The 26,720-nt window shown below is 45.9% G+C and overlaps 2 protein-coding genes across 6 annotated transcripts in view; one reads left to right on the forward strand and one right to left on the reverse strand.

Moving 5' to 3' along the window:
* Positions 1–25,588, reverse strand: CD300LF (CD300 molecule like family member f). Of its 5 annotated transcripts, none has more exons than XM_036838205.1 (10): positions 25,481–25,588; positions 12,578–12,904; positions 11,102–11,222; positions 10,193–10,305; positions 8,220–8,242; positions 8,054–8,146; positions 7,750–7,893; positions 7,114–7,258; positions 531–657; positions 1–367 (listed from the first exon to the last, which is right to left on the reverse strand). In XM_036838205.1, the coding sequence occupies exons 1-9, from the start codon at positions 25,521–25,523 to the stop codon at positions 563–565; spliced, it is 1,104 nt and encodes a 367-aa protein (XP_036694100.1). In that variant the 5' UTR covers positions 25,524–25,588; the 3' UTR covers positions 1–367; positions 531–562. The 5 variants fall into 5 exon arrangements, with proteins under 5 accessions (XP_036694100.1, XP_036694102.1, XP_036694101.1 ...); XM_036838207.1 differs by lacking the exons at positions 1–367; positions 531–657 and adding exons at positions 6,439–6,599; positions 25,132–25,305 and having other exon boundaries at positions 25,481–25,559; XM_036838206.1 differs by lacking the exons at positions 1–367; positions 531–657 and adding an exon at positions 6,439–6,599 and having other exon boundaries at positions 11,102–11,165.
* RAB37 (RAB37, member RAS oncogene family) overlaps positions 1–26,720 on the forward strand; it is a 71,811-nt gene that overhangs the window by 15,569 nt on the left and 29,522 nt on the right. The gene's annotated exons all lie outside the window — the stretch shown is intronic.

Genomic DNA, 26,720 nt, shown 5'->3' on the forward strand with positions numbered 1-26,720 from the left:
ACACCAAGACAGCTCCAGGGAAGAATCTCCTTCATTTTACCTCCACTTTCACATCTGTTCTCATGTCTCAGATATTTTTAGGTAAAATACTTCTCTGCTGGTTCTTCTTTCATTTGCCATCCAACAGACATCAGGGTGTTTCAGTGGGAGGACAAGGGTCTCTGGCGTTTAGTCCTTCTGCTTTTGTGGCTTATTACAAATCTTGCGAAGGCTGTGTGAACTTTTGAAATGAGTACATCGTCTGAACTTTGCAGCTCCTTCCAATGACCAGAGGGCTGTCACTGGGCAGTGTGGCTGAGACCAAGGGTTGTGACCTGGTGCTTCCTTGTCACAGAAACCCTCACCATCCTTGACAGAGGGGAGCATTCTGCATAGGGATGCCAGAAGGAAACTCAATGTGTTTGCTCCCCCAGTGACAAACCCATCACCAGATGTTTAAAGAGCACATAGGCACAATTAAGCATTGGCTTGTAGGTTTACTGGGGGAGAAAAGTCGTATTAATACAGGAAGAGTTGCATAGATTTGTTACCTTAGTATGAATGCTGCATAATGTAGACCAGCTTATCTGATGGCTTTGGTAATTAACATGAAGGCAAGGAGAATGGGCCAAGTGTTGAGAAGGGCCCTTAGAGCCACCTTAGGCAAGCACATTCTTCCTTGGAAGAAAACAAAGACAAACAATGAGTGGGTTGCTTCAGTGGATTTGGTACTGTTCCATTTCTTCATTAAGGTTGTGAGCAGGAGGTGTTTGCTTCCCTACCCTTTATAACGTATCTGCATCCTATATAAACATGTAGTACGCACCAAATATTTTATAACTTAAAATGAAACAATTAATAAACTAATAAAAAACAGGATTGGGGATATCTGGGTTTGTGGCACTGAAGATGGAAAGGGTGATAGGGAGGATGTGGGAGGCTTCAGAAACTCCCCAGGATGGAATTTTTATTCTGGAACATAGAGTAGACATCCCTCCTTTCTGCTAAGAGTGGATTTTCTACCACACAAGCATTCAGAATGTCTCTTCTCTATTTCTGACCCTTAGAAACAGAGTCTTGCCCCTTCCTTAATTCTGAACCACTCCTCAGAGTTTCCTCAGCAAAACCAGTGGGTGAGTCACCCTTCCTTGATGCTAGAACCGCACCCCTTCAGGACAAGACCGTGTGAGTTTGCGATCACAGTGGATTATTTGGGGGAGAGCTTATGCTGGGCGGGGGAATCTGAGTGATTAAAGGGGCCTTTTTCCCAACTGATGTAAGGTCACGGGGCCCTCATGAGTGAAAACCTTAGAGTTCCGATGAATAAGATTACTAGAAGGCTTTAGGGGGACACTAGACCACACTAGCTGGATCTAGAGGAGAGAATCCATGTCTAGAGAACAGTGTAGACAAGCTCAGTAGCTGCCAATCCTTAGTCCATATGTGAGCACCAGCCCTTGACAAAGTATCAATAAATTTGTAGGAGATTATATACACACACAGCAGAAATCCATATCGGCATAAAGTCGCCAACTGTCCTTCTTGGGAAACACTGCCTATTATTCTGACTTGGGGTGCTTAAATGTCCTTTCTTTTATGAAACTATGGTCATAACAGACGGTTTAGTAGAAACTGTCTTAACCAATCCCTTTCTTTTTTTTTTTTAAATACAATTGCTTTTTTTTTTAATTAATTAATTAATTAATTATTTTTGGCTGCGCTGGGTCTTCGTTTCTGTGCGAGGGTTTCCTCTAGTTGCGGCGAGCAGAGGCCACTCTTCATCGCGGTGCGCGGGCCTCTCACTGTCGCGGCCTCTCTTGTTGCGGAGCACAAGCTCCAGATGCGCAGGCTCAGTAGTTGTGGCTCACGGGCCTAGTTGCCCCACGGCATGTGGGATCTTCCCAGACCAGGGCTCGAACCCGTGTCCCCTGCATTGGCAGGCAGATTCTCAACCACTGCGCCACCAAGGAAGCCCCCAATCCCTTTCTTAACCAACTTATTAGATCAACCAACACCCTTCAATCTCTTGGTGAAGCACACTATCTTTATGCTTGTGGCAATGGGCAGATTCTCTTGAAGATTCCCTCGCTTCTGCTCTCACCCGTTGAGGTACGTGTTTAACAAGAGTCAACTTCATTCAGGCCCAAACTTGTTTAGGTCGGTCAAACATGTTAATTATAATTATGCAATTTAATGAATTCATCCATAAACTAACCAATTAAGAGTGTAAACAGAAAGGATATTGACCAATGACAGGAAATGTAAACAAAAAGAGAACAGTTATTTCTACAAAAACTAAATTGAATGCTTTAGAAAAACTCAAAGCATGCCATTTTTTTAAAAAACATCAAATTAGGAATGAGGGAGAGGACTGTAAAATAGTCACAGTGAAAACATAAAAATGAAAAGAGGTTTTGCAATCAGGTTGCTTCGTAAGTATCTAGAATGTCTTGCTCCAACGTTAGGGAAACTGGAACTAGAAACTCCAGGATGAGACAGTGTGTGTGATTTGTGCAGAAAAGGCAATGAGTCCCTCTTTCAGCAGACCCATCAGCGAAAAAGAGGCTTAGAGCTACATCCAAATACTAGCAAATGACGACACATTTAGATATTTTGAGCCAAAGAAAGCATTTAGAGAAAGAATATATCTTTTGTGTGATTCCTTGATTTAACCAACTTTTCCAATAAACTGACCAATAACAATTCCAACTACATTGGGTAAGAATGCACCTACTTGATAAAATAAAAGGCTGACTACTATATCAGTCCCTCCTGATCTAAAAAATTGTTGATACATGAAATCAACTGATGTTAGCTGCCTGGCCCTTCCTGGCCCTTTCTGCTAAAGGCCATGTATTTTGAAGATTGCCAGTGCAGTATATTTTTCTCCCACAACTGACTCTCAAAAGGGCTCTGTCCATAGAGAACAGACTTGTTTGCCAAGGGAGAGGGAGGGTGGGAGAGGGAAGGATTGGGAGTTTGGGGTTAGCAGATGCAAACTATTATATATAGAATGGGTAAACCACAAGGTCCTACTGTCTAGCACAGGGAACTATATTCAATATCCTGTGATAAACCATAATGGAAAAGAATATTAAAAAAGAAGATATATATATATATATGTGTGTGTGTATATATATATATATATATATATATATATATATATATATATATATATATAAAATATGTATAACTGAATCACTTTGTTGTACAGCAGAAATCAACTACACTTCAATTTTTTAAAAAGGGCTCTGTCTTCTGGTAAATGCCAGAAGTAATGCCACCCTCACTCAGATCAGCAGAACCTTATCTGAACTTTCTCTCTCTTGCAATAAAGGTACTAATCCACAACCCAAAGTCTGCCTTAGCAAAGTCTTTACGGAGCAGCCGGATATGGTTGAGACAACACCTAGATGCCAGTCTATAAACTTTATGAAACAATTTCCCTTCAAACCTCTTGCACATGTTTGCCTCCCTTCCCCCACCCTGACTACTTCCCCAGTGCTCTCAGGACTGAACAAATCTTGCTGGATTCAGGGCAGAGTCCTGTAGTCATGACCCAAAACCTAAAGAACCTAAATGCCTCCTGTGAGGACCACCAGTCAGAAATCTGCTCCGTCCAGCTATAGAATGGACTGGACAAATTTCACAAATATCATGGGTTAGTCAACTCCATCTCTAAGGACATGAAAAGCTCTCTTTTCAGACAACCACCCATCCAGATGGCTGGAATATGGGATAAAAACATTATATCCAGCGATATATCTGGTAGACACCTTTTTTAAAGCTTGAATGAGGCAATTAAAAGTGTGAATCAGAGTGCATCTGTCTTCTAAAGCTGATTTACCTTTCCTCGGCTCAGTCAGGCGGCCAGGACCTTCCACATCCAGCCCATATCCACCAACCAGACAAAGTCAGGATGGGGAGGCTGGCGAGAGGGAAGTCCAAGAGGGAGGGGATATAGGTATACATAGAGCCGATTCACTTCATTGTACAGCAGAAACTAACACAACATTTTGGAGCAATTATACTCCAATAAAAAAAAGAAGAAGAGGAAGAAGAAGCAATCAGACTCCTCCAGCCAAATCAAACTGAGCTGAATACTAGTCTGTGTTCCTAGATATGTCACAAGTTTCATGACAGTAAATCTTTACTAGTATCTGTGGTAGATTCCAGAGAAGATGAGTTCCTTACAATCCAACAGAAGCTTGTACTGAGCGATTCTATTTTGTCCGGGCTGCTTAAAAACTCAGCAATAAAGGCACTTGACGCACAACCGTTAAAATGGCACAGGGACACCATTCAGAAAGTGACTTTCTGTTATGACTTATTCATAGAGTTCAATTCACTCTCATTTTGTTCTGCTTGGAACTTTTTCTTTTAAAGGTCTCTCTACAGGCACTTCTTGCTCTGTAAATCATAAAACAGCCTGGGTCAAAAACACTCTTACTCTGACCCACTCAGCTCAAGTGACCAGCCCAAGAATACTTAAGCTTGCTTGGGCTCCGTAAACTCCCCCAGGCTGATAAAGCTCTTGAGATTCTAGGGAATCATCTTTCAGGGAGTGGGAGTAGGAACAAGGAGCAGCCCACGCTGAGATGATATGGCCATCCACTAAGGCCACCTCCGCCAGACCACTTGGGATGTCCAGAGCTGTGAGAAGTTGGGGAAGCCCCAGGACACACTGATAATGGCCCACTAAACATCCCTATGGCCCCAGTACCTGCTGGGGCACTTGCCTGTGACCCCCAGGTAGAGCTGGTCCTTTCTTCCCAAGTCATGACTCCCTTCCCTGACACTTCCCTCCAGCCCCAAACAAAAGAAACCCAAGCAAAGGACTAGACCTTTGTCCTCCAGTCAAGGGGAATCATGGCTCCTCACCTCTCTCATTTCGGGAGGGGAGAAAAAAGTCTCTCCACTCCATGCTGCTGGGAAGTGGATCCTGAAATTCCTCTGGTTGCCCAGGTGACCCAGGGGTCCCTTCCTCAAATGATGGACACGGGTGTTCCTGCCCCTGATAGCTCACCCTGAGTTCCCAAGTCTGAACCATCACGTTACTTATTCATTCGGCCAACATATAGATATTCAAGAACCCACCCTGTACCTGACATTAAACTAGGCACGGAGGATACAGCAGTGAGTAAGACAAATTCCCCACGTTTGGGCAGCCTACAGCCTGGTGGAGAGGGGGGAATCAGTAAACCCATGTGCCAATAAACAAGTTAGCTCATAAAGTTAGCTCAAAAGTAAGTACTACTTTTACTTAGGGCAATGTGACAGAGAGGAATCAGAGGTGTAGCAGGGGCCACTGCTGTTAGGGGGGTCTGGGAAGGCCACCCTGGGAGGAACATTTGAGCTGAGTTGTGATAATGAAAATAAGCTTTTTTTTTTTTTTGGCCACACCACGTGACTTGTGGGATCTTAGTTCCCCGACCAGGGATTGAACACGGGCACCCGGCAGTGAAAGTGCCGAGTCCTAACCACTGGACCACCAGGGAATTCCCTTTTCTCCTCTTCTCCCTCTCTCCCTCCCTCCCTCTCTCCCTGCCTTTCTCTCTCTTTGGCAAACCTAACTACTCACATATCCGTTGGAAGACCATTCCAGAAAGAAGGAATAGCAAGTGCCAATGCCCTGAGAAGGGACCACGTGTTATCTTGTTAGAAGGATGGAAGAAAGTCCAGTGTGGGCAGAGCAGGGCAAGTGAGAGGGAGAGTAGCGAGAGAGAGGGTCTTAGGGGCAGGGAGGGACCCATGGATCCTGGGGGCCTCCTGGGCTGTGGAAGAAGCCACTGGAAGGTTACAAGCAGGGAGTGATCAGGTCTGTGCTTTAAAAAGATCCCTCTGGCTGCTGGGAGGAGCATGGACTCAGGAGTAGAGAACAAGAGGGACTCCAGGCCGGGGACTGGACTAGTTTGGTAACCATGGAGATGGCAAGCTGGGACGAGATTCAGGATTCCAGAGGGAGAGCTGCCAGGACCCTAGAATAAAGACAGCAAGTCCAGCGTCTGTATATACTCGATGACTGTCCCTGTGTGAGTAGCCGTGTACACACACACACACACACACACACACACACACACATTATCCTCCTTACACACAGTCCAGGGTGGTGGCCCAGACTCCAGACTCTGGAGCCAAAATGCCCAAGTTCAAATTCTAATTTATCCACTTGCTAGCAGTAAAATGTGGTAAGTCACTGAACCTCTCTGTACCCAGATTCCTCCTCTGTAAAATGGGGACAATAATAAAGGTGTCCTCTTAGGGTTGTGGTGAGGATTAAATTAGTTACTGTAGGTAAAGCATTTAGGGAAGAGTACCTGTTACATAGTATATTTTTTCCTATTACTGCTGTAACAAATTACCACAAATGTAATGGCTTCATTAACACAATACAAATTTATTCTCCTACAATTCTGGAGGCCAGAGGTATGAAATCAGTTTCACTGCGCTAAAGTCAAGTTGTCAGCCGGGCTGGTTCCTTCTGGGGGCTCTGGGGAGGATCCGTTCCTGCCTTTTCAGCTCCTAGAGGCTGCGGGGTTCTGTGGATCCTGGCTGCATCACTCCGACCTCTGCTCCCACCATCACACTGTCTTCTCCTCTGTGACCTTCTTGCCTCCCTCCTGTAAGAACCCTTGAGCTTGTATTCAGGGCCCAGCTGGATAATCCAGAATAATCTCCCCATCCACAAATCCTCAGCTCTGTTACATCTGCACAGTCCCTTATGCCACAGAAGGTAACATTCACAGGTTCTGAGGGTTCAGATGCCAATAACTTTTAGGACCATTATTCAGTCCACCACTCACGATAAGCAATAAATAAACGTGAATTACTATTATTATCGTTATCATTGTGATTGTTCCCTCAGCAGCTCCAGAGTATATCCCTAGCCCCCTCCCAAGCTGTGTGGGAGAGAAAGGGATGTGGAAAGGCCCCTGTCTAACTCCCAGAAGCTCCCTGAGAATAGGCCCCGAGCCCAAACCATAGCTGGCCACGACTGCATCAGGCAGAGGCCTCAGTAACTGGCTGGTCCCACGAGGGGACTGAGGGGCAGGCAGAAAGCAGATGAAGCAGGAATGTACTCAGAGGCCTCGAGTGGGTCTGAGAGGCACCCCTGGAGCACAGGCTAAGGCTTCCTGATGGTGCTGTATTCCGTGAGCTCCTCGTGGCTCCTGCTGGGAATGTGGGTGATGAGGTACCCCATGTTGCTATAGGTTGGCTCTTGATCTGAGGTTTCCAAAGACAGAGCTGCATAGGCAATGTCCTCCCTGGGAAAGGGAGCCTGCAATGAAGACGTCCTCGGGGTTAGAGAGGCTGGCAGGAGGCTGTGCCAATGGATGGAGGTGACCTTGGAGGAGCCTGGGGAGACAGACCCTCCAGGGCTTCTGGAGTCTTCTCCCAGGCCCTCCAGCTCCTCCTCCCTCCACTCTGCCAGGCACCTTTAGCTCTGGCCACAGCAGAAGACACTCTCCCTCAATTCCATGCCAGGGCAGCACATTTTGCACGGAATCCCAGGTCCCTCAGCCTGTCTGGGTCTCCCCTGCCCAGCATGAGGACCGTGTCTGACCAGGATCTGAGTCTCCCAATGCTAAGACCTGGTGTGGAGGCACTTCAAATGCCAAAAGCGTGCAGGAGCTCTGCCAGCAAGTCTTTCAATGGCTGCATCTTTGCCCAGCACCCAGCCTCCCACGTGGTGGAGAGAAAGCCGGTCCTCAAAGGAGGGGAAACAGCGGGTCCGGTCTGAGCCCCACAGCAGCCCCACCAAGCACATACCATGGTGACATACTGCACTTCCCCTGCGTTGGCCTGGGCAGAGGAAGAGGACCTCCTGGAAGCCTTCTTCTGGGAGGACCCAGAGTTTTCAGTCTGCTGCAGGCTCAGGTTTGCATAGCTGATGCCCTCCAGGGGCTGAAGCACCTAGGAGAGGAAACACAGGTTCTTCTTCCACAGAGGGACGCGTGGCTCTCTGCTCCCCTGGGACCCCCTCTCCCAGCTCCCTCTGCAACCCCCATCTCCTCTTAGTCTCCCACACCTCCCCCTCCCAAGCCCTCCTCCCTTCTGGCTGATTCCAGCATACGACCGGGCCCCTTCCCCGGCCCTTGCAGCTGGGCCATGAGCATGTGGACACTTGGGCACAGGGCTCGTCTGATGCATTTGGACCTTGGTGCTCCTGGGATATGGAAAATAAGGAAGTGAGGGAAAGGCGTCTGGTGTCTCTGCTCTGACCTCGGGGACTCTCTTACCTGCTCTGGGGATATCCCAGCAGCTAAAAGACAAAAACAATCAGAGTTAGAAAGCCCATCCAGAGGCTCACAGGCGCCCTCAGGTCTGGGAAAGAAAAGAGGTGAATTAGGCTTCGGGCTCAGAGAGAAGAGACCTGCTTCTAATTCTGATCCCTCAGATGAGAACTAAGGAGACCTCAGCCCATCTATTCCCCACATCACAGAACTGTGTGATCAGCTGCTCAGGTGACCCTGCCAATTATCAGCTCCCCTGGGATTAGGCTCAACCTAAAACTTCTGCTGGGATTCTGCCTGTGACGCCACCATTTCTCCACCTGCAGGGGTCAACTCAAAGTCACACCTACCTTCTCCAGCTATCCAGGCTGTCAAATCCCTCCCTCCCTGGCTCCCGGGACATTTGATTTATGTCTGTCTCATCACCCTCGTCCCACTGAATTCTGGTTGGTCTTCAGGTGGGATACGGGCTGCTGGATGGCTAAGCCTGTTGCTCCCACGCCTCTGGGCACGGACTGTACCAGACACAAGAGGGGCTCCATCAGTACAAGTTGTCCACGCGACGGGCTTGCTCGAAGCTGCCCTCTGAGTGGCGTACTCGAGCTGGGTCATCACCGCCTGGACCTACTCTCAGGTGCCCTCTGCTTCCTGTTTCTTTCCCTCCCTGCCCTCCCCCTGCCACCGTCACGCCCCCAGCTTCGGAGACAACAAAGAAACAAGAAGATTTTCCCTATGGTTTTTAGATACTGAGGGGTACAGAAAGTATTTTTAACTTAGGTCACCGACAATACATTGGGGGGAAAGTATGATGAACAGGAGTCAGGCTCCCATCTTTCCAAACTACAAGATTCCCCAGGCTGTAGGGAGGGAGCAGTGTTAAAGACGGTCCCGTGAGCGCCCAGATCCCAGTGGGTTCTGAGAAAGGGAGGAGGGGCAATTAATGTGAGAATGTGGAAGTGGAGCCAGACAGGAAAAGTGTTTGGCCGAGGCCAGACCTCGTGATTGACAAGTGCAGACTCGTGAGCCGAGGCCCTTCCCTAAAGGGCAAATATACACAGAACAAGTAGGGTAGCCTGAGAAAGGACTGAAGGGAGGAAGGGCAAAAATAGGAGTGGCCACCAACATTCTTGAGAAAACACAGAGAACTGTGTATGAGCGTGCACATGCACATGTGCGCATTCGTGTGCGGGCTATGTTGTGTGTGCATGCATAAACATGTGTTCGTGCATGTGTGTATACATCCGTGCGTGTGCATGTGTGTGTGTGTTTCTCGATGCCCCCATGTCTATTCAGTACCCCCTTGACAGCCACAGGAATTCTACTAAAGTGTCTGGGTACCCTAGGGAGGCTGCCTGCCTAAGGCCATTGCCATCTCTGCCACCAGGAGCCAAACCAAGAAACAGATAGGGAGGCGGAGCAGAGAGGCAAGAAGACCATAGAGGGGGGCTTCCCTGGTGGCGCAGTGGTTGAGAATCCGCCTGCCAATGCAGGGGACATGGGTTCGAGTCCGGGTCTGGGAAGATCCCACATGCCGCGGAGCAACTAGGCCCGTGAGCCACAATTGCCGAGCCTGCGCGTCTGGAGCCTGTGCTCTGCAACAAGAGAGGCCGCGATAGTGAGAGGCCCGTGCACTGCAATGAAGAGTGGACCCCGATTGCCACAACTAGAGAAAGCTCTCGCACAGAAACGAAGACCCAACACAGCCATAAAAATAAATAAAAATAAATAAATTAAAAAAAAAAAAAAAAAGAAGAGCATAGAGGGATGATCAAGGCAGAACTGAGTCCAAAACCTACTGGGTTCACCTCCAAGCTCCAGCCCCTCAAACTGCCAGCTGCTGCGGCCTTTGGGACGGCACCCCTTCCAGACTGTGCAGGTATTCCCTTGGGCTGATGGTTCCTGGATGGCCATTCTGGCCATCAATCCCACACACTTCCACGCAGCCCAGCCCCAGCCCAGTGTCAGCCAGGTCCCCTCACCTTTCTTCTGTTGTTTCACCATTCTCCAAACCACAAGTGAGGCCACCATCAAGAGAAGAAGCAACACAGCGGAGATGAGGGGCAGGAGGATGGTGACCTTCAGGAAGACACCGCTGGAAACGACAGAGGATGTCCCATGCACCCAGGCTCCCCTCCTGTCTTTGGCCTCATCCCACCCACCTGGGAGCAGGGACAGCCACTCGCCTTGAAACCTTTTGACCTACAGGCCTGAGGTTTCCAGTCTGGGAACCCCTACACCCAGGTGCCCTCAAAGATGGTTTTAAAAAAAAAAGAGAGAGAGAGGAGGGTTCCACAAGGTGTTTCAGTGGGTCTAGAAGCCAAACAGAAATTGTATGGCAAAGGCTCTGATAAGGTCTCCCTGCTTCTAAGCTTGCCCCCTGTACAGGCTGAGCAGTGTCCCTCATCCAGTAATTCATATTCATTCAGAACTGGAGAAGGTGACCCATTGGGAAATAAGATCTTTGCAGAGGTTGTCAAGTTAAGACGAGGTCGTGCTGGATTAGGACGGGCCTGAATCCAATGACTGGCGTCCTTATAAAAGGGAAATGGGGGCACACAGACACAGAGGGAAAAGGCCATGTGATGACAGAGGCTGAGGTTGGAGTGACACTGCCATAAGCCAAGGAGTGCTTGGCTTACTGGCAACCACCAGAAACTAGGAGAGAGGCCTGGGACAGAGTCTACTTTTGAGCCCAAAGAAGGAGCCAACCCTGCCGACACCTTGATTTCATTTCTGGCCTCCTGAGCTGTGAGAGCAAGCGAGAGGAGGCCCCAGCATCCTCGAGCTTGAGGGTCCGGAGACAAGCTCTGGCTGGGACCTGGAACTACAAAAGTCCCCCCTTTGGTAGAGTTTGGGCCAAGTGGGCCACAGCATCAGAGCTGGCTTACCCGCTGTTGGAGCCGGGGCTGGTCACAGCCGGGGAGCCACTGGTCTCTTCCAAGCTGACTGGCGCTGTGAACGTGTTGATAGCAGAGGTGGCAGGAGTGGTGGCCGGCACAGCAGTTGGTGCTTGGCGTACGGACCAGGTTACACACTGCTCTGCCTGCCCACCCACCCGCAGCCTTAAACGTGGCTCTGAGCCGGGGGTGGGTATGGGGGTGGTGGTGGGGACCATGGGCTGCCTGAGGAGTCTGGAGCAGGGCCAAGGGAGAGGGCCTATCTCCTGGACTGCTCATATCTCCCTGGCCGCTAGGAGACTCAGAGCCTCAGAGGCAGGTGGAGCTGGCACAGGTCCAGAGAGGACGTCAAGCAGAACTTGGAAGGTTAGAGGGGGCCAGACTTGCCTCAGGACAAGGGCAGCTGGAGTTCAGCTGAAATTCAAACACTCCGGCTGCTTATGACAGGGCCTCGGCCAGTGGCCAGTGCCTCTCATCCTATTTATCCACAAGGACAGGAGCAGAATGGGGGCTATCAGCTGGCTGACATACCCAAAATCTGTGACTTCAAAGATCAGGACCAGCCCTGAGCAAAATCATAAGGTTCAGGAAGAGCCTTTACTTGGGGCAAGTTGTAAAGCTTTCACAACGGGGATGGTTACATCTCAGGAATGTTGTCAGGATTGAATGAAATGATGCTGTGCTTTGCAAGTATAACAAGCCTCACTCGTTCCCAGTGTGGTGGAGGCTCCGTTGACTGTGCGCCCACCCCCGTTGTCACAGGTGCCCAATGAGCTGGTGTCACCCGTCCGAGGGTCAGCAGAAGCAGAGCCCGACAGATAAACTCGGTCAAACCAAGGCACTGAGACCCCTGAGCCGACAAGCCCAGAGTGTTTGCATTCTCAAAGGACTTAGGAAGAGAACATCGTTAATCCCAAATGTGTAAATGGCCCATGATGGGATTTCAGGCACCTGGGAATGCAGCCCTTTGACTGTGGAGGCCTTTCCAGACCCCAGGAATTAACCGCAGCAGCCCCACTGTGCTGGGTCCTTCCCCCTGAGATGGGATATGGACCAGGGGGTGGGAGCAGCAGCTCTGAAGACCCAGCCCCAAATTCCAGAAAGAGCAGGAACACCTGGGCAACAGGGGTCCCAGGAAAACATTAGCAGAAATTAGGGTCTCCGGGTGAGACCCTCACCTTGACCTCCATGGGCAATAGACTCGGGCACTGACTGTGCAGAGAGAAAAATAATGTGTCGAGAAAGGCTTGATCCCATCCTGGAGGAGGCCCTGGGAGCCACGAGAGCCTCTAAGGGAAGCCCTGCCCCTCCCAATCCCAAGTGGTCTGTGTGGGTTCCATGAGACCTCAGGACTCCCCCACCCTCTGTGACAGTTCACTCTGAGTCACAGGTCACTAAAGAGGGACCCCAGGGACCAGGACAGAGCAGGCCCTGAAGAGACACATCTACACATACACATACTCTTACCTGGGTCAATGGTCACTTTAACTTGGACCCCATCGTCAGTTCCATATCTCTCAATCCCACACCAGTAAGTGTCTGCATCGTTTAGCCTGAGCTTCTCCATGGTCACAGTGATGGTGCGGTTTTTCCAATTGTCCCTGATGGACGCGCGGTCCTTCTTCACCTCCTTCTCTGCTCCAGTGGTTTTAACAACGAAATTGCAGCTGCGCCAAGCAGCTCCTCGGCACCACCACTTCACGTGGGTCTCCAACCCAGGGCTGTATCGACACTGCACAGTCAACGAGCCCCCCTCTAGGCTCCTCATTGCTTTTGGGCCAGTGATGGCAGATTCTGGAAAACACGAATCCATGTACCTGTCACCTCCCATCCTGAGGGCAGGGCCACAGCCTCCTGCATCGTGAATAGTTCCAATAAACCCAAGGTCCTCATGAGTTAAATAGCAGTCAAGAAAGGAATATACCTTACACGTAAAGACCTTTTGTTCTTCAAAATTCTATCAGGTCAAAGCCACCAGGAAAATCCCATAAAAGCACAACTACAGACCTCAAAGAAACAAAAACATTGACACAGAGCAATAGTAGCTTCCTGTAGTTCACCCCTCTCCCCTTCTCTGTGGTCAGTAAGTCTTTCTATTTCCAGCAATGTCCTTTTGCAACCTTCTCTGTGTTATGCTGGTCTGGTGGGGAGGAAAGACCAGAGGACCCATTTCCACAGAAGACGACTTTGTACTGATGACCTCAGGAGGTTCAGCTGAAACACCCCCAACACCTAGCCCTGGAGAAACTTCCTAATGGTTCTAATTGTTTCGAGCGGTTCTACTGTAAACCACCCTGGAAGGAACACCTTTGAAATTGACCAAAACAGTGATGTTTTCCCCATGCTGTGGAATCTGTAACGCCCAGATCCCATTTCTTCCCATTGAATTGCTTCGGTTCCTTTGTCAAAAAGCAAATATGTGAGTTCTTTATGGATTTTCCGTTCTGTTCCATTGATCCATCCGTCTGTCCTTTTGCCAATCCATACTGTCTTGAACACTATAGCTTTGCAGTAAGGCAGGTATCATAGAGTAAAGCAGCATTTTCCGATATATATGTTCTTGCTCTTTCTTTCGTTTTCTCACCTTTGAAAGATTCAAGATACAGAGAAATGTATCTTTATTATGAGAAAAACAACACTTCAAGCATGATGAAGAATGGCATCAGTGTCAGACCCTGGGAGGTAGTGAGGACCAGGGCAATCTGGAGAGCAAAAGCCCCCCGCAGAGGCGTGGCCCCTCCCACTCAGCCCACTGTCCTCATGCAAGAAGCAGGCAGTGTAATTTCAGATCTCTTCATTTTTCTGGAGTAGTCCAAAATCTGGGTTTGGGGTGGAATCTCTCAATTTTAAAACTCTGCCTTATTTAGAAACAACAGCAATCCTGCCTGGGCCACCCAAACCCGTCTGCCGGCAGAGCCCGCTGTCCGGGCTTAACTCAGATCCACACTCATAAGGGAGGTTCTTTCTGTCATTTTCCTTGTGTGTCTTTGTCAGGGCTGGTAGTAGAGATATGCTACTTTCACACAATCCATCTGGCAGATCTCCATTTTTCTGTGCTCTGAGATAAGAACATAAATAGAGCAAAGGAATTTTGGTTTCTTTAGGATCTTAAAAAATTGGCTACAAAACTATCTGGCAAATTCTTCATTGGGGCAAATTCTTTGATTACTTACATTTTTTTCTCCATGAATATTGACCTATTTAAGCTTTTTTATTGTTCTTTAATAAATTCTGTTCTTTTGTTTTCCCCCTAAAGTTATCTATTTTACAGTGTATTAGCATAAAGTTCTGCAAATATAAAGTATCTTTTAATAATTAAATTTTTCAAACCTATTATAATGACACATTTTGATGACATGTGCTGTTTTATTTTATTGATTACATGTGCCACAAGATTTCCTCCTTCATGTTTTTCCTCCCCCCTTCCTCTTTCTTTTTTCCTGCGTTAAACCATTTTGAGATTTAGTTGCTAAATGTTACTGTTTTTAGTTTTAAATTATTAATTTCTCATAAATATAATTTTATTTCCTTGAGATTACCACGTATCTTTTTCTAATTTGCTAAGTTTAAAACTGTGATAATTTTCTTCCTTTCTAAAATTAAATAAAGCGTGTTGAAGACTAAGTATTTACTTTTGTCCACTTTTAAAGTTAAGATATAGGGCTTCCCTGGTGGCGCAGTGGTTGAGAATCTGCCTGCCAATGCAGGAGACACGGGTTCAGGCCCTGGTCTGGGAAGATCCCACGTGCCACGGAGCAACTAAGCCCATGAGCCACTATTACTGATAAATAAATTAAAAAAAAAAAAAAAAAAAAAAGTTAAGATATAATTCACATATCATAAATTTTACGCTTTGAAAATGTATACTTCGGTGGGTTTTAGGATATTCACAAAGCTGTACAACCATCAACTCTATCCAATTCCAGAATGTTTTCATCACCTCAGAAAGAAGCCCTGTACCCATTAGTAGCGACTCCTCACCTCCCTCTTCCCTGAAGCCTCTGGTGACCACTAATCTTTCTGTCTCTATGGACTTGCCTTTCTGGACATTTCATTCTTCTTTCTGTCTCTATGGACTTGCCTTTCTGGACATTTCATATAAATGGAAGCATACAATATATGATCTTTTTTGTCTGACTTCTTTTACTTAGCATAATCTTTTTAAGATTCATCCATGTTATAACATGTGTCAATATTTCATTCCTTTTTCTGGCTGAACATTATTCCATGGTGTGGATCTGCCACATTTTGTATATCCATTCATCAGTTCATGACATTTGGGTTGTTTCCACTTTATACATCACTTTGGAACACTGTAAAAGTGCTTTTCTTATAAAACGAAGCATGAATCTATCCTATGACCTAGCAATTTCACTTCTAGATATTTATCTAAGAGAAGTTAAAAACAAATGTCCACAAAAAAGAATTTTTATCACAGCTTTATTTATAATAACGACATATTAGAAGTAACTCAATGGAGTGGGAGGTTGGGATTAGCAGATGTAAGCCTTTATATAGAGAATGGATAAACAACAAGGTCCTACTGTATAGCACAGAGAACTATATTCAATATCCCATGATAAACCATAATGGAAAAGAATATATTTTAAAAGAATGTATATATATGTATAACTGAGTCACTCTGCTGTATAGCAGTAATTAACACAACATTGTAAATCAAAGAAAGAAAGAAAGAAAGAGAAAGAAAGGAAGGAAGGAAGGAAGAAAGAAAGAAAGAAAGGAAGAGAAAGAAACTGAAATGTTCAACAGGGGAACAGATAAACAAATAGTAGCATATTCATAGTAACAGCATAGTACAGAATAATAAGAAGGGGTGAATTAGTGATACACAAAACAACGTGGATGAATCTCAAAAACACACTGAGTGAAAGATCAAAAGCGAATAAACTTCATGATCCCGTTTATGCCAAGTTCTACATTACGCAAAATAACCTTTGGTGATAGAAATTACAACAGTGATTCATGGGTGGGGGAAAGATTGGGAGGGACACTAAGGAACTCCAGGTGATGGAAATGTTCTGTATCTTGATAGGCGATACAAGTTACACGAATTTGTCAAAACTCATAGAATTATACACTTAAGATCTATACATTTCACTATATGTAAATTATACCTTAATTTAAAAGACTCTTATGGGATGCATCTGGAGTTATGCTTAAGGACATTTTATAGCGTTAAATGTATCTATTAGAAAAGTAAAAAGGACTTGAATTTAATAAACATATATTTCAGAAGTTAAACAAAAAACAGAAGGAGGAGTAGGAGGAAAGAAGAAAGTAGAAGAAAGGAAATAATGAAGTTAATACAAATTAATGAAGTGGAAAAAATCATATAATAAGGAAATCAACAAAGCCTAGAGTTGGTTAAAAATAAATAAATAAATAACCCTAATTAGATATTCATTACAGAAAGAGAGAGGTCTAAATAATGAATATCAGGAATGAAAATGGGGACATCAGTACATATCCTGCACACATTAAAAGGATAATAAGGACTTCCCTGGTGGCACAGTGGTTAAGAATCCGCCTGCCAATGCAGGGGACACGGGATCGATCCCTGGTCCGGGAAGATCCCACGTGCCGCGGAGCATGCGCCGCAACTACTGAGCCCGCGCGCCTAGAGCCCATGCTCTGCAACAAGAGAAGCCACCGCAATGAGAAGCCCGCGCACCGCAATGAAGAGTAGCCCCCGCTCGCACAACTAGAGAAAGCCCGCGCGCAGCAACGAAGACCCAACGGAGCCAAAAAAAAAAAAAAAGCTAACGAGGATAAGGCAATAATAGGATAGGATAATAAAAGGATATCTAGATAAGATTATGGCAATGAATTTGAAATTTTTTGGAATAAACAGATGCCTAGCAAAAATAATACAATATGCTAAAACAACACAAAAAGATATAGAAATCTGAATAATCTTACAACTATTTAAATAAATTAAATCCATTATTAAAAACCTCTCCAAAAGGAAACTCGAGACTTATACAGCTTCAATGGAGATATCTATTTACTAAACATTGAAGGAAGAAATAATGTCTACCTAATGTCTACCTACTTTAATGTCTACACACAAAAAATTCTGAAACAAAGGAAAGGAGGATGCAATCCCAAATCCATTTAATGAGACTGGCATAATCTTGATGCCAAACCCTGACAAGGGCAGTGCAAGAAAGAAATATTATAAGCAAATATCACTCATGTACTTAAGTGCAAAAGTCTGAAATGAAAAACCAGCAAGCTGAATCCAGGGAATCTTTTTAAGATTCATGCATGTTAAGTAAAGGAGCTGTTACAGTGGAGGATTACTGGACTGAATGTCAATATTATGACATAGTATGAGTGTGTTTCATGTTTGGTAATTGCAATCATTGTTGCTTTTGTTGTGGTCATCCATGTACAATGCTTGGTGTCAGTCTATTTATGTCTTGTAAAAATAAAATACAGTGTGTGTGTGTGTGAATAAAAAAAAAAAAAAAAAAAAAAAAAAAAAAAAAAGATTCATGCATGTTATAACATGTGTCAGTATTTCATTCCTTTTTCTGGCTAATCACTATTCCATGGATCTGCCACATTTTGTATATCCATTCATCAGTTCACAACATTTGTTTTTCCCACTTTACACTAAGATCCCACGTGCCGCGAGGTCAACACCCATTCATGGTTTTCTAAACATTCTTAGCAAATTAAGAGTAGAACTTGCTTTATCTGATAAAGATTATCTATTAAAAACCTCAGCAAATACCACAATTAATGTGAGACATTGGCATATACTTTATAATAATGTGTTAACCTGGACATTGATCCTGTATCCACTTTTCTGTACATGTGCTGTTTTCTGAAATTCTGACCAACGTAGTGAGACATGGAAAAATATAAAATATATAATTATTGGGGGGAAATAATAACAGTTAGAGAAAATTTTTAAATCTTAAGTTTAAAAGGATTTTCATTTATAATGGAATTCAACAGAGTGGCTAAAGACACAATAAATATATTAAAATCAATGGCTTTCCTATAAACCAGTAACAAGTCGTTGGAAAATAAAATGGAAAAGTCCTCATTCACAATAGTAATAAAGGTGTATTAAATACCAAGGAATAACTTTAACAGAAACAACCAGGACTTATCGGAAAAAAAACCATACACGAACACAATGAAACTTTCTTGACAGACATAAAGGTTTAAATATAAAAGAAGGGCTTCCCTGGTGGCGCAGTGGTTGAGAATCTGCCTGATAATGCAGGGGACACGGGTTCGAGCCCTGGTCTGGGAAGATCCCACATGCCGCGGAGTAACTACGCCCGTGAGCCACAACTACTGAGCCTGCGCGTCTGGAGCCTGTGCTCTGCAACAAGAGAGGCCGTGATAGTGAGAGGCCCGCGCACTGCGATGAAGAGTGGCCCCCGCTTGCCGCAACTAGAGAGGGCCCTCGCACAGAAATGAAGACCCAACACAGCCACAAATAAATAAATAAATAAATAAATAAATAAAAGTGTCATTTTAAAAAATAAATAAATAAATATAAAAGAAGAGCTCTGTTATGATCCTGAATGAAAATGCTGTATATTGTAAAGATTTTCCTCCTTCCCAAATACATTTATAGATTTAACTCAAAACCTCCAGAACATTTTTAGAGCATGTACATTTTTTTCAGATAATCTCCATCTATACACATGTGTGTGTATATATATGGATATGTATGGCTATGTAATAAATATTATATTTAATATATGCTAGAGATTATTTGAATAAATGAAGAGATAGGAATTTTTAACATATTAAAGATGAGCAGTAAGGAGGGACTTGCCTGCCAGATATCAAAATAGTACCAGGCCAGGGGCTTCCCTGGTGGCGCAGTGGTTAAGAATCCACCTTCCAATGCAGGGGACAAGGGTTCGATCCCTGGTCCAGGAAGATCCCACATGCCACGGAGCAACTAAGCCCATGCACCACAACTACCGAGCCTGCACTCTAGAGCCCACGACCCACGACTACTGAGCCCGCATGCCACAACTACTGAAGTTCTAGAGCCTAGAGCCCGTGCTCCACAGCAAGAGAAGCCACCACAATAAGAAGCCGGCATACCGCAACAAAGAGTAGCCCCTGCTCTCCGCAACTAGAGAAAAGCCCACGTGCAGCAACAAAGACCCAACGCAGCCAAAAATAAATAAATAAATATTTTAAAAATAAATTAAAAAAAATAAAATAGTACCAGGCCATAATAAAGAAACCAGTTTGTGAATCTAACAAGACTAGATACACATATCAATAGGACACAGTCAATACCCTAAAAACAGACCTAGTCTATTTAACAATTTCACATATACCATAGAAGACTAAAACGATAAACAGAGAAGGGAAGGGTTAAGGCATTACCCTATCCTGTCACCTCTCAGTGTGCTCCATTTAGGTAAATATAGAGAGATTAAGGAGGTCAGCATAAAATAGCAAAGCATTTTTTAAACTGAAAGAAAACAGAAGTGAATCTCTATAAAATTCCTGGATGACAGGGAGATCTTTCGAAACTTGAAATCAATGGACAACAGGAAACAAGAAAGAGTTAGTAGTGAATTTGACTGCATGCAAATATAGCATTGGACATACCAATAAAAAAAGACTGAAAAAGCAAAGAACAGACTGAGAGAAATATTTAGAACAAATAACATAGAAAAGGATTAGTAGAGTTTCTCTCGATTAAGAGTGTATAGAAGAAAAACATTAATACCCCATTTGGAAAACTGATGAGAGATAAGAGGCAAGTCACAAAGAGGAAATTCAACGGCTAATAAAATTCAAATGTTTCACTTAAATAATCTAGCAAATAAGAAATGTGGAAGACAACACCATTTTTCACATAACAAACCAATCAAGTTTTGATGACTCACTTTTTGCTGACGGGGGCCAGGTGGTCCAGGCACTGTGAGAATATGCTGGAAGGAATGTAGCTGGTTCCGCCATACAGAAAGCCATATGGCAGTCATATGTATCAAACATAGTCATGCCCTTTGCTCCAGTAATGCTACATCTAGGATTTGGTTCTCAGGAAATAATCAGAGAGGCTAACAAAAACGGTGTGCACAAAGATTCATCACAAAATTAGCAAAAATAAAGGAAACAAAGTTAACTTCCATCAATTAGGGAAATAAGTATATAATGAAATATAATGCAAACACTGATAATTATGCTTAGAAATATTTTTAATTATGTGGAAAATTCTCATATGAAGTGAAAATAAGGGTTTAAAAAAATCGTATGCAGTATAATACCAATGACCTTTTTAAATATGCATAGAAAACAAAGATTAAACATAAATAAACCAAAATCCTAACAACTGGTCACCTCGGGCATTAAGACAGACATAAGGTTTTTTTATTTTTCCTAATTCTTCATTTTTTTCCTGTACTTTCCCAAGTGTCAACAATGAGCATTTACTACTTTCAAAATCATAGGAAAAACAAATGCCTAGACAGGGCTGTTTAATAGTGTGGTAGGCAGAGCAATGGCCCCTACAGATGTCTGTGTCCTAACCCCCAGAATCTGTGAATATGTTCACCCTTACATGGCAAAAAGGGACTTTGCAGATGTCATTAAATTAGGGATCTTGAGATGGAGAGATTATCCTGGATTATCCCGGTGGCCCAATATAATCAGAAAGGTCCTTAAGCGAGGGAGGCAGGAGGGTCTGAGTAAGGGAAGGAGTGATGACAATGGAGCGGGGGCTGAAGTGATGTGGGACCACACGCCAAGGAAAGCAGGCAGCCTCTGGACTTCCCTGGCGGTCCAGTGGTTAAGACTCTGCGCTTCCACTGCAGGGGCCGCAGGTTTGACCCCTGGTGGTCGGGGAAGTTCCGCATGCCACAAGGTGTGGCAGGCAACCTCTGGAAAGCCTCTGGAAGTCGAGGAATCAAATTCTCCTCCTAGAGCCACCAGAAGGAACGCTGCCCTGTTGACTCATGTTAGACTTCTGATCTCTAGACTGTAACATTATAAATTTGTGCCGTTCTAAGCCACTAAGTTTGTGGTCATTTGTCCCAGCAACCCTAGGATTCTAACGTGGATGGCCATTCCATCTTTAGTTGTCATTTAGTATCAGATCTGACCCTTGGACCATCTGTTCCACTCACTTCTCGGACCCCTCTTCCAGGTGTCCACTCCCCATCAACCTCAGCAGAGCACTGGCTCTGCTGTTGGAACCCTCCTGGCACAGAGGCAGCCTGGAGCTCCAAGAAGCAGCATCTTCCCCGGGCATGGTTACTCACAGCCTAGATGATCAGGAATAATCCTAGATCAGGTGGAAGCTGAGCCCCAGGGGGAGGTGAGGGGCTCACTGTCAGTGAGTGACAGTTGGGACTGGACCCCGCCTCCGGCTCAACGGGGGACATCAGCTAATTTCCACTCTGGGTCAGCACGTCTGGGGTCTTGTCCACCTCTGCCACCACTTACGGTGAGGCTTAAGTTGGACAAGACAGCTAATTTTTCTCTGAAAAAATAGGGTCATTAAAACTCTCTTTTCTCACAGAAAATGAATGCTATAAAGCCCGGTGGGAACTTTCTGGGGGGTTTTCTTGTGTACTTTTAAAACAATGAACTCTTGCAAAGAGGGAAGTAGTGCTGGTTAAATGTGTTACTTGCAATCGGAAGTTCTATGGGAAAGGCTGGTACAGGGGGCACAGAGGTTCCCACTGAAGCCTGGCTTCCTGTTAGTGCACAGCCTAGCCTGTTCCACTGCAGACAGATATCCCCGCTCTGCCTCAATCACTCCTAAACCATATACACACGTGCGCGCACACACACTACTCTCACATCTGCTCACCATCAAGTTCCCCTGTTCCCAGATGGCAGAGAAAAAAAGCAATCCTTTATGTGCATTCCCTGCCTTGCTTGTCAATTTGTCCCCTGACTCCTCACCCAAAATCTATCTTCTCTGTTTCTACACCGAAACTCAAGGCTGAGCATCCACAAGGCACCCACAGCCGCCGGGAGGAGGAGAGCCACACATCTCTCTCCTCCCCAGAGACCTTCTCCCCAAAGAGATAATAGTATCCTCCCAATCGGCCCCACCAGGCTGTTGTGAAGTGTGTAAGGAAGCCACAAGGCCTTTCTGTTCCTCAAACGTACCGCGGCCAAGCTCGTTTCCACGTCAGAGCCTTGCTGTGCCCTGTGCCTGAAAAGATGTCCCTGATCTGAAGTGCCTGCTTCTTCTCGTCTTCCAGGTCTCAGCTCAGGCGGCTCCGCCTCAGAGGGCTTCTTCTAAGCCCACCCTATCGAAAGCACAGCCCCCACCCCCTGAGTCAGGACATCCAGCTCAGCTCTGTTCACAGCACGTGTCAGGGCTTGGAAGCATCATTTTCATTTCTATGCCAGGTGGAACGAATGGTCCAATCAGACCACGTAAAAGAGTCATGGGTCACAAAGGGATGTCCCGTTGTCATGCCTTCTGGAGACTCAGACCCAAATGCAACCACAGAAACTCTTCTCAGGAGAACACGACTGCTCCTAGTTCTTCTCTCTGCTCCTTAATTATTTTCTTATTGAGATATAATTCACATACCATGTAATTCACCCTTTTAAAGTGTACAGCTCAGTGGTTTCATAAGATATTCACAAAGCTGTGCAAACATCAGCACTAATTCTGCAACACTGTCACCATCTCAAAAAAGAAACCCCATACTCATTAGGAGTCCCTTCCGCTTACTCCATCCCCCAGGCCCTGGCAACCGCTAATCTACTTTCTGTCTCTATGAATTTACATATTCTAGACTTTTCATATGAATGGAATCATACAAAGTACAGTCTTTTGTGTCTGGAGTCTTTCACTGAGCTTAATCCAGTTTGCAGCAAGTGTCAGTACCTCATTCCTTTTTATGACTAGTAGTATACCATGGTATGAGTATACCACGTTTCATTTATCCATCCATCAGTTGATGTGCATTTAGATTGTTTCCACTTTTTAGCTATTATGAACTATGTTGCCCTGAACATTTGCATACCAGTTTTTTGTTTGTTTTTTTAAATAAATTTATTTATTTATTGGCTGTGTTGGGTCTTCGTTGCTGCACGCAGGCTTTCTCTAGTTGCGGCGAGTGGGGGCTACTCTTTGTTGTGGTGCGCGGGCTTCTCATTGCGGTGGCTTCTCTTGTTGCGGAGCATGGGCTCTAGGTGCTCTGGCTGCAGTAGTTGTGGCTCGCGGGCTCTAGAGCTCAGGCTCAGTAGTTGTGGCGCATGGGTTTAGTTGCTCCGTGGCATGTGGGATCTTCCCAGATCAGGGCTCGAACCCGTGTCCCCTGAATTGGCAGGCGGATTCTTAACCACTGCACCACCAGGCATACAAGTTTTATACATGGACATTTGTCTTCCATTCTCTGGGATATATACCTAGGAGTGGAATTGCTGGGTCATGCGGTAACTACCTGTTTAACATTTTCAAGAATGTCAAATTGTTTTCCAAAGTGGCTGCACCATTTTAAAATCCCATGAGCAATGTCCTCTCCAGGTAATGTTACGAGTCTCAATTATTTAATTCTATGAAACTAGAAGGAGAAAGATTTGGTCGGGGGGGTGGTGCGTGTTACAGCAATCATATTGTTCCCTGTCCGTTAGATGTATTCACTCATTCAACTAATACTTACTATTTGTCTAATCTGCACCTGCCATGGTTGTAGGCACAAAAATCCTGGCCTTCTTGAAGCTTACATTCTATCAAGGTGGGGGAAGGGAGAGGACAAGCCATGGAGAAAAATAATGCAGGAATTGCTTTTTTTATTTCCTTTGGCCTCACCGCACAGCATGCGGAGGGATCGAACCTGTACCCCCTGCAGTGGAAGCACAGTCTTAACCACTGGACCACCAGGGAAGTCCTGGGAATTGCTGTTTTAATTAGGGTCATCAATGAAGGCTTCAGTGAGAAGCAAAGATGTGAAAGATGTGAGGACTCAAGCCTATGGCTATCTGAGGAAGAGCACTCTGGGCAGACTGAACAGCAAGTGCAAAGGCCCTGAGGCAGGAGTGTGCCTGGCATGTTCAAAGAACATCTAAGAGGCCAGTGTGGCTGGAGTGGGGGAGCAGAGTAGAAGAGGAGACCAAGGAGATGATATGGTGTGCGGGACCCAGACAGTGTCACCTTGTAGCCTGTGTAAGGACTCTGGATTTTTACTCTGAGTAACATGGAAGTCATTGGAGGGTTTTGGCCAGAGGAGAGACAGGATCTGGCTTACATTTTCAAAGAATCATTGTGGGATATGAGAGAAGAGATGGATGCCCCCAGGGTTCTGCTTGAGCACCTGAAAAGATGGAGTTGCCAAACACAAAGATGGGAGAGAAAGGAATTCGAGGAGAGAAGATGTGGCCAGGTCACATTTGAAATGTCAACATCTGAGTGAAGATGTCGAATGGGCAGCTGGATAGAAGATTCTTGAGTTCAGGGAGATGTCCAGGCTAGGGATATAAAAACAGGGATCATCTGTATGGAGATGGTATTTAAAGCCAAGAGAGGAGGTGAGATCAACAAAAGGATGACTCTAGATAGAGAAGGTGCCCAAACACTGAGCTCTGAGGTCCCCCAACATTTCAAAGTCAGGAAAATCCCCTTGACTTTTAATCAAAATGGTATCCATGGGACTTCCCTAGCAGTCCAGTGGTTAAGACTCCACACTTCCAATGCAGGGGGGGTGTGGGTTCGATCCCTGGTCGGGGAACTGAGATCCCACATGCCGCACGGCGTGGCCAGAAAAACGTGATATCCATCAACTTCAAGTTGCCTTCAACCCTCTGTCTCTGCTCACAGCCCTGTCCCCTTTTCCTCTTCATTCTACCAAGCTAACCTCCTCTTGACCTTTCCATTCTACTATTTCCTTCCCCAAAAGCCTAGAACTGCCTCTCCCTCTCCATCTGGCAAACTCCCGCTTCCCTTCCTTCCGGGCCCCCTTCACCCTCACCCCTTCCCCAGAGCCTTCCCTTGCTCATAAAGCTTTCTGGAAGGTGACAATGCAGGAGCGAATATTCACCAGCTCTCTCCTGAGCAACTAGGGCGCCTCTGCTTTTCTGTGACCAGTGGGGGCCATCAGTCTGTCCATTTTGAATGACCAGCCCCTGGGGGGTCAGGAGTTATGCCTGGTTCTGGGTTCATCATGAAGACCACTCTCCGTATTTCTGCATTGGCCGTTGTGGGCACCGCAACCCTGGGTGAGGGATTGAGTGGATGAAACACACACAGGCTCACTACCGGGAGGAACTGCTTAGAAAGGGGGTTGGTTTCTCAGCAGGACACCTTGCTGGGCTCCCTCCTCCCTCTGCCAGCCACCTCCTCCTGCCCCATAGGCTCTTCCCACGAGAACAGACCCAGGCCCAGCTCACCTGCAAGCCGGCGGAGGAGGAAGAACAGCAGCAACAGGTGCATTTTCTCTTCGCACGGGTCCTCCTCGGTGGAGCGAGTCAGCGAGAACCAACTGCAGTCTGCTTCATCTTCCAGCCCTTCTGCTTTCACTTATTCTCACTCTTGTACTTCCTCCTTCAGGCCCTTCCCACTGGCGAACGAGACAAAAGAGGAAGGAGGTGGAATGGGTGAGATTTCAAGGCACTTAGCAATGCCAGAAGTGATCACAAATAAGCTTTTGAGAAATACCTCCCTGTCCGGAGCCATGATGGGTTCTCTAAAAGGAGAACTTTGCTCCTTCTTGGCCTTGAAGTTTGCAGACCCACCAGTTCTGAGCAGCTCTTAACTCAGTCCTTCTCCGTTGGTGGGAAGACTGGGATGGGGGAAACCAGCCCCACTGGAGAAGTAGTGGGGAGCTAAGGCTGATGCACACAATGTCCTAAGTGTGGAATTTCAAGCGTAGCCAAATTCTCGGGAGCCTGGAAGGTCAGGAGTTCCACTGTATCGCGGGGGGCTTGAGCCAAAGTCTGAGAAGAGATTCTAGATTCCAATCTAGACCAGAGATTGGAATGAGGGGGTGAGGGGGTAACAAAACCCAGACTACCTACTAAAAGAAAGGGGCTCAAAGAGTAGGGACACGGGTATTCCCTGGGGGTCCAGTAGTTACGGCTCCGCACTTCTTCCACTACAGTGGGCACGGGTTCGATCCCTGGTCGGAGAACTAAAAAACAGAGTAGGGACAAGTGAGCAGGGAACTATTGGTCCAATGGGCAAGAGGGGCCTCTGTCCTGAGAACATACCAGGAACTCTTGTTGCTGTGCCCCAGCTTACAAGGTGAGAATCCATGGATATCGATTCCAGCCTGAATCCTCCAGAAACTTGTCAATTATACCTTCCTGAAGAAACCAGCTCATTGTTCGTGGCTATTACCCCCTAGCTCCTCACCCCCTGACACACACCTTGTAATAACTGTCTGTTGCAGTGGGAAGAAAGGATGCACCAGCTTCGCCTGTCTGACTCCCTTTCTTTTTTGACAATTTCATGCCCATCTCCCACCCGTCTCCCCCATCAGAATCCCAGCAAGACCTGGGGTTAAGCACAGAAATTAGGAAAGGATTGGACCTTTCTCATATTTTGTTCCTGGAGCCACTTTTGCTGTGTGTCACACATACCTTGTGACATCTTGAGGAGCGAGTGAATCCCAGGGAGAGATATAAGCCC

This window comes from Balaenoptera musculus, chromosome 20 (assembly GCF_009873245.2).
Source record: "Balaenoptera musculus isolate JJ_BM4_2016_0621 chromosome 20, mBalMus1.pri.v3, whole genome shotgun sequence".
NCBI classification, from domain to species: domain Eukaryota; kingdom Metazoa; phylum Chordata; class Mammalia; order Artiodactyla; family Balaenopteridae; genus Balaenoptera; species Balaenoptera musculus.

What these genes read in the sequence shown, in the direction of transcription:
- CD300LF (XM_036838204.1), bottom strand. Translation starts at nt 25,523, where the DNA reads ATGCACCTGTTGCTGCTGTTCTTCCTCCTCCGCCGGCTTGCAG. An exon ending in CCTCCTCCGCCGGCTTGCAG is followed by an intron (nt 12,905 to 25,480) that starts GTGAGCTGGGCC and finishes CGTGTTTTCCAG; the next exon opens with AATCTGCCATCACTGGCCCA. An exon ending in GGTGAAACAACAGAAGAAAG is followed by an intron (nt 8,243 to 10,192) that starts GTGAGGGGACCT and finishes TTTGTCTTTTAG; the next exon opens with CTGCTGGGATATCCCCAGAG.